Source organism: Urocitellus parryii, chromosome 5 (assembly GCF_045843805.1).
Source record: "Urocitellus parryii isolate mUroPar1 chromosome 5, mUroPar1.hap1, whole genome shotgun sequence".
Taxonomy (NCBI): domain Eukaryota; kingdom Metazoa; phylum Chordata; class Mammalia; order Rodentia; family Sciuridae; genus Urocitellus; species Urocitellus parryii.
In genome coordinates, this window is record NC_135535.1 from 193,021,728 (window position 1) to 193,035,967 (window position 14,240).

At 32.3% G+C, this 14,240-nt stretch overlaps 1 protein-coding gene across 2 annotated transcripts in view; it reads left to right on the forward strand.

The window, feature by feature from the left end:
• Window positions 1–14,240, forward strand: part of Smc3 (structural maintenance of chromosomes 3) — a 32,625-nt gene that overhangs the window by 11,274 nt on the left and 7,111 nt on the right. For both annotated transcript variants that reach the window (XM_026389201.2, XM_026389202.2), the window contains 12 exons: window positions 585–702; window positions 1,685–1,860; window positions 2,611–2,691; window positions 3,149–3,313; window positions 3,612–3,733; window positions 4,711–4,924; window positions 8,185–8,288; window positions 8,473–8,572; window positions 8,990–9,150; window positions 9,500–9,641; window positions 10,968–11,118; window positions 13,495–13,647. In XM_026389201.2, coding sequence (XP_026244986.1) covers window positions 585–702; window positions 1,685–1,860; window positions 2,611–2,691; window positions 3,149–3,313; window positions 3,612–3,733; window positions 4,711–4,924; window positions 8,185–8,288; window positions 8,473–8,572; window positions 8,990–9,150; window positions 9,500–9,641; window positions 10,968–11,118; window positions 13,495–13,647 — 1,687 coding nt within the window. The remainder of the gene's footprint in view (window positions 1–584; window positions 703–1,684; window positions 1,861–2,610; window positions 2,692–3,148; window positions 3,314–3,611; window positions 3,734–4,710; window positions 4,925–8,184; window positions 8,289–8,472; window positions 8,573–8,989; window positions 9,151–9,499; window positions 9,642–10,967; window positions 11,119–13,494; window positions 13,648–14,240) is intronic.

Below are 14,240 nucleotides of genomic sequence, written 5' to 3' on the forward strand. Positions count from 1 at the left end.
TGAGACATGGTTTTGCTTATTTGTTGAGGCTGGCTTTGAACTTGCAGTCCTCCTGCCTCAGCCTCCTGAGTTGCTGGGATTACAGGTGTGCAAAACTGTAGTCAGCTTATTTTTTTTTTAATACAGTGATAGCATTTTTGACTTATAGTGATGTTTACTATGTTAAGTCACATAGTAGTTAGACTGTACCATTCTCTCTATATTTAAAGTACACCATTTTTATTGAACTTATAAATATCACTTTTTTTAAACAAATGTCAATGATGATTTCCCTTTGTAAAAAATACTTTTTGTTCCTTGAAAATGAAGTCATCTTTTATAATTTATTATAATGACTAAGAAAAATTGGTGGTGTTTCATTTGTAAGTTATTCATAAAGGAGGCTTACAAATGTATCAAATTTTATTTGTTAAATTTCCTTTATGTAAAGGAGATATAGATATGCTGGTATATGTACGATATAAATTACATTGGCTGAATCATAATTTACAAACTCAGCATGTGAATATATGTGTGAAGAACTCTTTAAGGTAAAGTTCTTAAAGTTGATAGCTACCTAGTGATTCTTCTTCTAAAATTTTTAGATCAATCAAATGGCAACAGCACCAGATTCTCAGAGACTAAAACTATTAAGAGAAGTAGCTGGTACTAGAGTATATGATGAACGAAAAGAAGAAAGCATCTCCTTAATGAAAGAAACTGGTAAAATTAATGTGATATCGCTTTATTTCTTTTTGTTGCAGATTATTTTGTCATTGTGTTGTTACAGTTAATAAGTTATGTCTGTTCTCAAGACATGTTGTGTGATAATTTGCCTATATACTGAATGGAGACAAAATTAGTTTGAGACAGTTTAAAGTTTTAAGATTTTCAGTAATTCATTAATTTTGAATAAGGAAACATCAGGATTAGAACTGTAGGGCCTTTGTAAGTCAACTACTTTGACTCTTCCTTCCTTGCTGCTGTTAGTGAGGACAACAAATTTGAATGCATACTCCCCTCTGAAATACTGGAGTACCATTGGCATTAGGTTTTAAATTGTTCAGGAACAAATAAATGTAGAACTTTGAGCTTGAAATCTTCATTATTATAGTACATATATTATGAAACCCTCTTTTGCTTTTCAAGTGCTGTGTTGTTATATTGTGTCTTAGAGTTTGACAATCCTGGGTTCAGAATCCTATAATTAACTTACATTATGACTTTAAACTTGATCTCTCTGGTCCAAATCTTCCCCATCTATAAAATTTTGTTTTGTAGATCATGGGGCAAGTAGAAGAACAGGTAGTTCTATGACTGGAATATAGTATGTACTCAATATATGGTAGCTACAGATAATGCTCTTAATGAAAAATGAGAATTAGTAACACTAGTGATGTTAGGTTTTTTTTGTTTGTTTGTTTTTTATTTTTAATGTTATGGGACAGTATGTTGACTTTAAAATAAAGCTTCAATGGAGGAATGGAGGCCCTTATTATATTGTGATATAAAAATCGCTGTTACATTGTGTAAATTTGGTTTCTGCCTTTCATAAAAACATCTTAATTGCCATTTAAGTATCTTAGATTTCAAAGAAACAATGTTATAGTTCTTAAGAATAAATTCATGGTGTATTTGAGAAGTGATATTATATAACATTTTTATTTAATGCCCTCACTTTCTCCCCATTTTTTTTTTTTTAAAGAGGGCAAACGGGAAAAAATCAATGAGTTGTTAAAATACATTGAAGAAAGATTACATACTTTAGAGGAAGAAAAGGAAGAACTAGCTCAGTATCAGAAGTGGGATAAAATGAGACGAGCCTTGGAATATACCATTTACAATCAGGAACTTAATGAGACTCGGGCTAAACTTGATGAGGTAAAATATTTATCTTTGGTAGTCAGATGATTTTATGTATTTTTATTTTAATGAATATGTTAAACTCAACCTGTATTTATACTTTTCAGTGATTTTAATAGAAACTTTAAAATATTAGAAACTTCTTAATGAATTAATCAGTTATCAATTTTTCTTTTGTTGTGATTTAGTTTACTATAAGGAAAATGCCTAGACCCATATTGTCTTTACTGGAGTTGTATCTGAAATATAAAATGGTGATTTCAGGAAAACCAGATAAGAGAAAAGCCAACTTTAAAGCTTGTAAACTTTTTATTTGCATTTTAGAATGTATTTTGCAAATTTGTATTGCTGATTTTTTTTTTAACAAAAATTGTTTTAGGTAATCCTTGAGTTTTCTTCTACTTGAAGAAAAATATTAAAAATTTTTTTGTAAAAATTTTGAAGTGAGGGGCTGGGGATGTGGCTCAAGCGGTAGCGCGCTTGCCTGGCATGCGTGCGGCCCGGGTTCGATCCTCAGCACCACATACCAACAAAGATGTTGTGTCCGCCAAGAACTAAAAAATAAATATTAAAAATTCTCTCTCTCTCTCTCTCTCTCTCTCTCTCTCTCTCTCCTCTCACTCTCTCTTTAAAAAAAAAATCGTATTTAAAAAAAAATTTTGAAGTGAATGGTTACTTTATTTTAGTAGATACTGAAAATTTTACTAGAAGTTATAAAATTTTAGATAAATATGAGTTGGAAGTGGTGACTTTTTTGCTTTTTTCCAGCTTTCTGCTAAGCGAGAAACTAGTGGAGAAAAATCAAGACAATTACGAGATGCCCAACAGGATGCAAGAGATAAAATGGAGGTAAGATTATGGACAAGGTTTATATATATATATATATATATATATATATATATATATATATATTTTAATTTTTTTATTTATTTATTTTTTGCAGTACTTGAACTTGAACCCAGGGGTATTCTACCACTGAGCTACATTTCAGTCCTTTTTGTTTCTTATTTTGAGACAAGTTATTAAGTTGTTCATACTGGCCTCAGATTTATAACCCTCCATTTCAGCCTCCCAAGTAGTTGGGTTTACAAGTATGTGCTACTATGCCTGGTTACTTAGATTTTTTTTAATCACAAAAATTCTTTTGTACCAGAACTGTGGAATGGTAACCATAAGGGGAATTGGAAAGACAGGGTGATACTAAAAGCATAAGTGAAAGAAAAAGAATGGATAGAATTAATGGCGTTATAGTTTTGCTGTTGTACTTCTGATTGCCTAACTCATTTGTTTGATACTTTTTGGATAGGATATTGAGCGTCAAGTTAGAGAGTTGAAAACAAAAATTTCAGCTATGAAAGAAGAAAAAGAACAGCTCAGTGCTGAAAGACAAGAGCAGATCAAGCAGAGGACTAAACTGGAGCTTAAAGCTAAGGATTTACAAGATGAATTAGCTGGCAATAGTGAACAAAGGGTAAGTCAAAATGCTAAAAATGAAAGACATGAATGTTCAGGTTAGTAAGAATTGTAGAATAGTTCTGTAATGGGATTATATCCTTGAATGTTTTATAAAAGATTTGCCACATTATCAAGTAGCATATTATAAGTACTATCTTTTTTTTTTTTTTCATTTCAAAAAATTAGTCTTATGTTCTAGGATTGGTTTTCTCGTGAGCCCCCCGCCCCCAGAAAACATTTTATGCTAGATTTATAAAAGTTAAGCAAAATTTTTTAAACAAATTACATTTATACTTATCTTGCTTTATTTACAGAAACGTTTATTAAAAGAGAGGCAGAAATTGCTTGAAAAGATAGAAGAAAAGCAGAAAGAACTGGCAGAAACAGAACCTAAATTCAACAGCGTAAAAGAAAAAGAAGAGCGAGGAATTGCTAGGTTTGGAAATTTTTAGCAGCATTTAATTTTGTACCTAGTTTCTGTGTAAAATATACATTGCTATGGGTTAAGAGGGGATTGGCACAGTAATTAAGAGCAAAAGTTAACTGTTTTCCTGAAAGTAATAATAGCTAATGTTAAACAACTCCTTTGGTTCAAGTGTTATTGTACATACTGCCTACATTATTTCTACTCAAAAATGGTGTAACTGACTTTAATTCTACTTTAAATTCAGTGAACTTTGGGCTTTGAGAGATTTAATATCTTATTCAAGATGACATAACTAAATGTTAGGCTTTTTAAAACAAGCTTTTTTTTTTTTTTTTAATCCAAATTGCATTGTTTTCATTCTGCATCTTCTTTTTTCACTTAATGCTGTTTTAACTTTTGGTATCTGTCTATAAATTGGACTTGATAGCATTTGCTAATGTCACATGATTTAGTGTCTAATGTTTTTACACATTCATTTTAGTGAGTTGTCTATTTATATCCTTTGTTCATTTTTCTTTCTTTTTTTTTGTTTTGTAGGAATGTTTTCTATAATCTGGACACTGATATTCAATATGTTAAAAATGTTTTCTCTTTTAGAATATCTTTATTACAATAGAGTTGAAGATGTTTATGTAGCTAAATGTAATTGTGGTTTTTTTTTTTGTTTTTTTTTAAGTTTCTAAAATAGCACTATAATTCTCTAGATTAACTGACTAACCCAGACCTGGAATGAATACTGAGTGCCTGAAATTCTTAAAGTATGGGCTATTTACCTAACTAGAATTGTTATTTCAAAGTTATGTTAATATAACTAGCTAGTCCAAGGTACTTTATTATATAGTAATTGCTTTTTACACTTAATTTCTTTTTTAATGTAATTTTTAAAAATGGATTATTTCTTCTGAGTATGCTTGATGTTATAGATTATAATTAAACTTGGTTATTTCCTATTCTCATTTTTCAACTTATTCTCATATCTTGTGTAGATTGGCTCAAGCCACCCAGGAAAGAACGGATCTTTATGCAAAGCAGGGTCGAGGGAGCCAGTTTACATCAAAAGAAGAAAGGGATAAGTGGATTAAAAAGGAACTCAAGTCTTTAGATCAGGCTATTAATGATAAGAAAAGACAAATTGCGGCTATCCATAAGGATTTGGAAGACACTGAGGCAAACAAAGAAAAAAATCTGGAGCAATATAATGTAAGAACTTTTGTAATGGCTTTGAGAAGACATAAATGGCTTCAGAAGACATAAACATACAGTTTTATCTACTTGGTTTTATTTTTAGACAACTTTGTTTACTATTAAAATACATAAAATATACTTATTTAGAAATTGGTCAGTACAGTTTAATATATATGTAGCAGAATTTCCCCTCCTTCTTTCTTTCCTTTTAATTGAATCCAGGGGCACTTTGCCATTGACATCCCTAGCCCTTTTAAAAATTTTTTATTTAATAAAGATCTCATTAAGTTGCTGAGGCTCAGAATTTGTGGTCCTCCTGCCTCAGCCTCCCAAGTTGCTGGGATTACAGGCGTAAGCTGCCATACCTGGCTTTTTTTTTTTTTTTTAAGGATATTTTGTTCATGTCATACCTATTCATGGGGATTAGGTATGTTTAAAGTATGTTTTTATAGATTGGTAGCGTATATCTAATCTACCCTTGATTTTAACATGATAAAGTCTAAAACAACTTGAGTAACTTGGAGTTTTTTCCATTATTTAAATTCTAATAATTTTCTGCCATAACTTGTTATTTTTTGGTTAGTTAAAACAGTGATATTTTATAGACATTTTCAAAATGAACTTAGCATTATTTACTATGTATATTTAGCTCCTCCCTTTCTTAAAAATAGAAGTAGAAGGTAGAATATTTCCAGAGTAAGGAAGATGTCATGTTATTTGAAATGAGAAATTGGGGATAAATGCTTTCTTAAGTGATATGCATAGCTGTGTGCAGGTGTGTAGAAGTTGATGGGATTGATGAGAAAGGAGTATGTAAGACAGTATAGGGTGAGAAGGGGTGGTACAATCTGCACCAGTTGGTTTATTAGTTAGTTTATCAAAAAAGCTCACTAAAAGTATAAAATTTTAAAATATGTGTATGTATATGGATATATGTTTGTAATACACCCACATATATTTATCTTTTTTTTTTTTTTTTTTTGGGTGGGGGACTTACTGGGGATTGAACTCAAGGACACTCAACCACTGAGCCACATCCCCAGCCCTATTTTGTATTTTATTTAGAGACAGGGTCTCACTGAGTTGCTTAGTGCCTCACTTTTGCTGAGGCTGGCTTTGAATTCTCGATCCTCCTGCCTCAGCCTCCTGAGCCAATGGGATTACAGGCATGTGCCACCGCGCCTGGCACATATATCTTAAGCAGTTTATTTTAAGCAGATCAGTGTCCATTAATGTACCAGTCTTTTGGTAAAAGGCCCAAGAATGTTTCTTCTGAATCTGACTGACTGGAATTAATTTCCAGGAGATTTTCTCATATGACCACACATGTAAACATATTTTCTGTTAAAGTTGAATGATGACCGGGTCCAGGATTCCATCTAGGATCATATGTTTGATTTAGTTGTCATTTCCCTCTACCTGCTCTAAACCAGTTCAGTTCCTCAATCTTCCCTTGATTTTTTTTTTTTTTTTTTTTTTTTGGTAACTTGACATTTATGTTAAATTCAGTTTTTAGTGACTTGCCTTGAATGTGTCCAAAACCTGTCACATTTAAAAAAACAAACATCTTTTTTCTTTGTACTCACTCACATAATTACACAGCCAAAACAAAAGTAAATACAAGTGATTCTAGGAAGGAACAATGTAATGGTTGGGAAAAGTGACAAGAAGTAATACATTGTAGCTCAATGGCTTTGCAAGTCTTATGTGTTCTTGTGGGCTTTAGTCAGAATACTTTATAAAGAAAATAGAAAACACTGTTTAAGCTAGGTAATCGTTTATGTGGAAATTAGTGTGGTTTCAGTTGTTATAGCCACACATACTTTACTGAAACAAAATGAATTCTGTCTTGATTTTATGGAACCACCAACATTAGCAGATCCCATTTTTGAAAGAGTGATGATAAATCAAGATTTTCCATTGAGCGGCTTTATTTATTCTCTTTTATGCTTGAAGTTTATTATTTTCCAGTATTTCAGCTACACCTAGTGTTATCAGAATGACCACTTATGAAGATAAAGTGTGTCTTTTATTCTGGATAGATAAGAATTTGCAGTACATTAGCACTATGTAAAATATCCATTTGTTTTCTGGATTAATTTTTCTACAATTTTTTTAAAATTTATTTATTCTGATTAGGTATATATGACAGCAGAATGCATTTTGATTCATTGTACACATTGTACATTGATTCATTTCTCTGGTTGTATACAATGTAGCATCACATCATATGTGCAGTCATGCATGTACCTGGGGTAAGGATGTCCATCTCATTCCACCATCTTTCCTGTCCCCACCCCCTTTGTCCAATCAGAGTTCCTCCATTCTTCCCATCCACCCCCAGCTTTTCTGCTATATTTTTAACACCTGGGGCTGAGGATATGGCTCAGTGGTGGAGTGTTTGCCTAGTATGCATAAGGCCCTGGATTCGATCCCCAGAACTACACATGCAGAAAAATTTCATCAGTCCACCTGGCAGTGGTACATGCCTATAATCTCATCAGCTCAAAAGCCTGAGGCAGTAGGACTATAAGTTTGAGCCCAACCTTAGCAAATTTAGCTAGACTATCTCAGAATTTTAAGGGGCTGGAAATGTTGCTCATGAGTAGAGTGACCTGGGTCTAATCCCTACTACCAAAAAAAAAAAAAAAAAAAAACCTGCTGTATGAAAAAATGTCTTGGGTAGTTTTGTCATGGTTTTGTTTGTCTCATTTACTCTGTGTATCTTAAAATAAATTTAGACTTTTTTACTGATTTTAATGGTATCTTGGTCTCACTAACTGATGTGGAGGAGAAACTCTTTGATAGCTGTGAATAAGCTACAATAATGTTTCTTATTTTTTCCTAGGCTTTATTATTATTTTTTATTCTAAAATTCTGGAGTGAACATTACAGAAGTAGTAAGGTTTAGGTTATTAATGACAAATTAATTTCTTTTTAGCAATATTTTCTAGGATAATCCATTTTGTGGTTTATGTTTTCTTGTTCTGTACTCTGCCAACTCCTTTTAAAAATCAAAATTTGATTTTTCAGTAGCTTCAATGAGGTATAACTGATATACAATAAATTGTACATACTTTAAAAAGTACATTACCTGTAAAGTCATCATCACATTTAAGATAGTGAATATGTTTGTCACTGAGAAATGTTTCTCATTCCCCTTGTTAATTCCTCCTTCCATTAGCTTTTGGAACCAGTGATCTACTTTCATAATGTCACTATGGATTATCACTATGAAATTGAATTTTAAATTTGAATTGTTTTTATTTCCATAGAAACTGGATCAGGATCTCAATGAAGTCAAAGCTCGAGTAGAAGAACTGGACAGAAAATATTATGAAGTAAAAAATAAGAAAGATGAATTACAAAGTGAAAGAAAGTTAGTATAGACTAAAAAAAGCCTAATTTTTTTTTTTTTTTTTAGTAATGTTGATTATGGATTGTTACGTGGTCTTTATGTTATAAATTAACTAAGTTTAATTTGAGTATTTTATTCTAAAGTGTATATTGTAAGTGCATCTTATGTGTTTAAAATTAAAGGTCATCTAATTTTTATTAATTAGTTACTTGTGGAGAGAGGAAAATGCAGAACAGCAAGCACTTGCTGCTAAAAGAGAAGATCTTGAAAAGAAGCAGCAACTTCTTAGAGCAGCAACAGGAAAGGTAGGCAAGTTCTTTGCATTACCCAAGTAGTTGAGCCAGTCATCATTGCAAGAATTTAGTAGCTTTCAAGCTGTAGGTCTTAAGTTCTAGGTAATAAATAGGAAAATAGAGTCCAAATCACTTATCCTATAAATGTGAAACAATAGAGAATATATAATTATCCTGATGGTATACCAACCATGTTATTAATGATAGCACTTTTGATTTTTAGGCAAACAACCCATTTTTTCACCCTAGTGTCACAGAGCAGACCCATAATATAAAGTGTTTAGTTGACATATTTTAAGGGGATGATGTGCTTGGTGAGGAGAATGTTTACTCTCTGGTATATATTTAAATGTATGATGTAATGGGCTTCTTACCATCAGGAAAGCCATTGGTGATACTGATGTTTTTCACTGTTTAAACAATTTATAGGCCATTTTAAATGGAATAGATAGTATAAACAAAGTGTTGGACCATTTTCGTCGAAAAGGAATAAACCAACATGTACAAAATGGCTATCATGGCATTGTGATGAATAACTTTGAGTGTGAGCCAGCCTTTTACACATGTGTGGAAGTCACTGCTGGAAACAGGTGAAATTTTTTTGCTTGATATTGAGGGTTTGGGGAGGTAAGAGGGAATAAGGATAACCTAAGAAACAACTCTTCATAGTTTTTGTATAATATGTCTTCCATTATCTCATATCCTTGAGGTTCCTTATTTAACTTTAAAGAAGTAGGTGCCAAGTATTTGTTTCTAATTGTATGAAGTAGAACTTTCCCTATTTTGGGCTCCCCTTCCTGTATTGGAATATTCTACTTAATCTTTTTCAGTACAGTGGAATTACATGGAAAAACTGAATTGTTTGATGCTTAAATGTTTATAATATTTTGAAATCTAGCAGTAAAGATGTGTCTTTTCTTTTTTATTGTTTGTATGTAGGTTATTTTATCACATTGTTGATTCAGATGAAGTCAGCACAAAGATTTTAATGGAGTTTAATAAAATGAATCTTCCTGGAGAGGTCACTTTTCTCCCTCTTAACAAGTTAGATGTCAGGGATACTGCCTATCCTGAAACCAATGTAAGTCAACATATGTTAAGGTCTCTTTTATTAAGTTACCTTTATTGTAGATTCTTCTTATTACATATTAGTGCCTGGGTACTATACATGGAGATTCAGTAGCCTAGAGCAAAGTTACTGTTTGGTGGGATTGAGGAGAACAGAGATTATAGCCAAGACTTATGAAACAAATCATTGCAGATATGTAAATCTTCAGGGTGACAATAATAAAATTATGGAATTGGGGAAAAATTCCTGAGGACTGTCATTTAAAGGGAATTTTAAAAAGTTTTCTGGTTATGCTTTTAATATATTTTATAAATTAAATGAAAAGTGGCTAGGAAGATGATAAAGTCTGAAAGCATAGTATCACTAATTAGCACAGTTTAAGTGGATTAAAAATATTCTTCAGACATCATTCTTGAAAAAAATGTTATTACTTTGAGGTCCTTGTCCTCAGAATGTTGATAATAATAGCAGCTCTTAAGTATTGTGGAGGAAAATTGAGTTTTAAAAACATGTATGAGTGAAGCAAAAGACACATAAGAATGGAAGTGTGGTTACATTTATACAACATACACAATCTGAACTTAGGTAATAGAATTAGAAAGATATGCAAGGAAGTGATTAGCACAAAGTCGTGATAATGGTTACCTCTAGCAGGTAATTACTGTGGCTTCTGGACTGTCAACAGTGTTCTGTTTCTTGTGTATGATGGTTATATTAGTGTTCTCTTTATAATTTAAGCTTAATATGTACATATTACATTTTTTTTATATGTAGGATATATTTCATAATTCAGAAAAATCTATAAAAATCCTTTTCAGATAGTTTAGGAAAGAGGAAAAAATGAAAATACATGACATCTGCAGATACTACATGAATTACTTTGCATGTATTAACTTATTTAGTCTATTATTTCAAAGTTTTATATGTAAGTAATTGTTATCCAAGGAAATTAAGCAATTTATCCCAGCACACATCTGATAAGTGGCAGAACTAAGATTTGAATTTGGGCAGCCTGACTCTAGAGCTATTAAGCTTTTTATCACCATGTGCTCTACTATTGAAAACTTTGAGGATTAAATATCCAGGATATTTCATTTTATTATTATTATTATTTTTTTGTGGTGCTAGGAATTGAACAGCAGCCCAGATTTGCTGCCAGTACACTATATTCCCAGCCCTCTAGATTTTAGTAGGATGATTGTTTCAATATCTTCAATAAAAAAACTGGTAGTTTTGGAGTATATTTGTGTTTGTATTTATAAAGATATAATTCTGCAAACAGTTTTTAATTAGCTGTGTTGTTACCTCTTTGCTTATTAATGAAATATTCATTTTTAGGATGCTATTCCTATGATCAGTAAACTGAGGTACAATCCTAGATTTGACAAAGCTTTCAAACATGTATTTGGAAAGACACTTATTTGTCGAAGCATGGAAGTTTCAACCCAACTGGCACGTGCTTTCACTATGGACTGCATTACTTTGGAAGGTTTGTAATAGTAATTCTTAACTTTGAACAAATAAATCTAATAAATAATTTTAACACATATAACAAGCTGTATAATAATATATCTCTTGAGCTGTATGCATGCCTGATGAGTATATCTTGGATAGTAATTAAAAGTTTCAAGAGTATTTAAAAACCCATGTCCGATTTTTTTTATCATTTTTTAAACAGTGGGTTCAAGTGAGAATGTAATCAGGCTGCCCTTGATATTGATTTTTTTTTTCTTTTTTTTTAATGTATAAACATTTGGTTCTTAACCTTTTTTGCACTGTGGGCTCCTTTGGCTCTTTGAAGCTTATGAATCCTTTCTCAAAAGAATTTAAATGCATAAAGTAAAATACTTTGGATCACAAAGGAAACCCATTATATTGGTATGTATCACAATATTTTAAAAATATGATATAGTAATGCATTATTAAATGTATTAAAGACAAGATTTAGCAAAGTCTTTTGTAACTACGATTTTGAAACACAGATGCATGTAAACAAAATTTTGAGATCTGTGACAAGCATAATTTTACATGAAAATAATTTTGCTTCTCTTGATAACAAAGTTATGAGTACTTACAATACCATAGTTATTCATTACAGAAGGAAGTATTAAATTAAAAAAAAAAGATGTACATTTTTTCCCCACCCAAGTCACAGGTCTGAATGTTATCTGTGGAATGCAGGTTAAGAACTCTTGGTATGTTATTTGACTTCATTGTTTCATTTTTTAATTTTTCTTTATAATTTGTTGGAGAAAAGAAAGACAACATTCCTATTCCCAGTTTTGTTCTTGTTGCTGCTGAACCAACTGAGAATAAGTTGTAAGCATCTTGGTTCTTCATCACTAAAACTTAAGCCTGTATTTTCATAAATAAGAGCATTTTCCATTGTAACCACCTTATATCATTCTTACACCTAAGAAATTGAACATTAATAACATCTAAAAAGTAACCACATTCAAGTGATGTCATTTGAATTGTTTTTCCTGTTCAGGATTCAATCAAGGATACATGCAATGTCTTCTCTTTAGATTCTTTAAATATAAGACAGTTCTTCTGTTCCCTTCTCTTAGCCCACTACCCCCTGAAATTGACTTAGAGAGTGATCCATTTTCTAAATTTATTTTATAGTTTCCTTATGGTTAAATTCAGGTTAAACTTTCTTGGTATGAATGCTTACATGAGTGATGTGTACCTCTTACTGTATCATTTACTATGTCCTACTCTTGCTGATGCTAAGTTTAATCACTAGCAGATCTCTCAGCTAACAGTAAAGGGGCATTTCCCCTTTGTAACTAAGTCATATATGCAGTTGTTCTTTAAAACTGAGTATTAGGTTCCCTAACAACTTTTTAAGCATTCTTTGGTGACTCTTGCCTAAACTATTTATTACACTTGGGGTTTTGAAATGGCAATTCTTAGATTCTTTCATTGCCTCTATACATATTAACTGTTAGCTTTCTGTAAAAAAGAGTGCTATATGTTTATTTATTTTTGGCACTGGGGATTGAACTCAGGAAATCAACCACCAGCCACAACCCTAGCCCTATTTTGTATTTTGAGACAGAGTCTAAACACTGAGTTGCTTAGGGCCTCACTGAGTTGCAGAGGCTGGCTTTGCTTTTTTTTTTTTTTTTTTTTTTTTTAAGAGAGAGTGAGAGAGAGGAGAGAGAGAGAGAGAGAGAATTTTTAATATTTATTTTTTAGTTCTCGGCGGACACAACATCTTTGTTGGTATGTGGTGCTGAGGATCGAACCCGGGCTGCACGCATGCCAGGCGCGCTACCGCTTGAGCCACATCCCCAGCCTTTTTTTTTTTTTTTTAAATCTTTTTTTTTTTTTAAAGAGAGAGAGAGATTTTTCAATATTTATTTTCTAGTTCTCGGCAGACACAACATTCTTGTTGGTATGTGGTGCTGAGGATCGAACCCGGGCTGCACGCATGCCAGGCGAGCGCGCTACCGCTTGAGCCACATCCCCAGCCCGCAGAGGCTGGCTTTGAACTCATGATCCTTCTGCCTCAGCTTCCCGAGCCACTGGGATTACAGGCATGCACCACAGTGCCCAGCTACTTATTTATTTTTAAGTATCACTATACTCACGGATTTTTTAAATTCAATATTATTACATTGCTATTATTTTTGATGCTTTGATTTTTTCCAAACTAGTTCTTAGTGTCATATTGATATGTCCTCATTAGTCTTTAGCACTTTTGCTTTCTGCTAGATGTTAAGGCTTATCTAGAACATACATTTTTAATTCTCATTGTGTAATTTAAAGCCTTTGATAAGTATTTGATTATAAGTCAGTTTATCATTGAATAAAATTGTTATACAGAATCACTACCTTTATCATGTTTTGTTTATAGGTGACCAAGTCAGTCATCGGGGTGCTCTAACTGGAGGTTATTATGACACAAGGAAGTCTCGACTTGAATTACAAAAAGATGTTAGAAAAGCAGAAGAAGAACTGGGTGAGCTGGAAGCAAAGCTCAATGAAAACCTGCGCAGAAATATTGAAAATATCTTTTTATTTTGTGTTTAATGGTGGACACGGTGGAGAAAACTACATTTTGATTGTAGCTAATCTTTTACATGTTGGGTGTAATATATATATAATGTGTTTTACTTTGGCTTTTATTTAAGCAGAAGAGCTTATGTTTGTCTCTTTAGCTTCTGAAGACTAAGGGAAAAAAAACCTAAAAAGAACTTTTTATTTTTATATTGATTCTTTGCTTAACTATTAAGTAGCTAATACCAGTGTGTTTACTTTTGAAGGAAAAGAATCTTAGGAACACCAATCAGGCAAAGAGGAAACCAAGGATTAGTCACTGAATTGTGGGACAAAACCTGGGTGGTGTTTCAAGGAGACGGGTTGGAGGTATGGGTAATGCCCTATAATGTATGGATGTCAGTATGTCAGGAATGAAAAATGTCCATTAGAACTTACTATCTGAGGTCATTTGGTGCAAACACAGATTTAATATTAATGGAGGAAATGGCCATGAAATAGGCAAATCTGAGTAACCATGGTTGTTCTTTGAAATAAAAATTGTGCAACATGGAGAGTGGCTAATTCAGCACATAACTGAAATAGTTCTGCCATATGCATTTT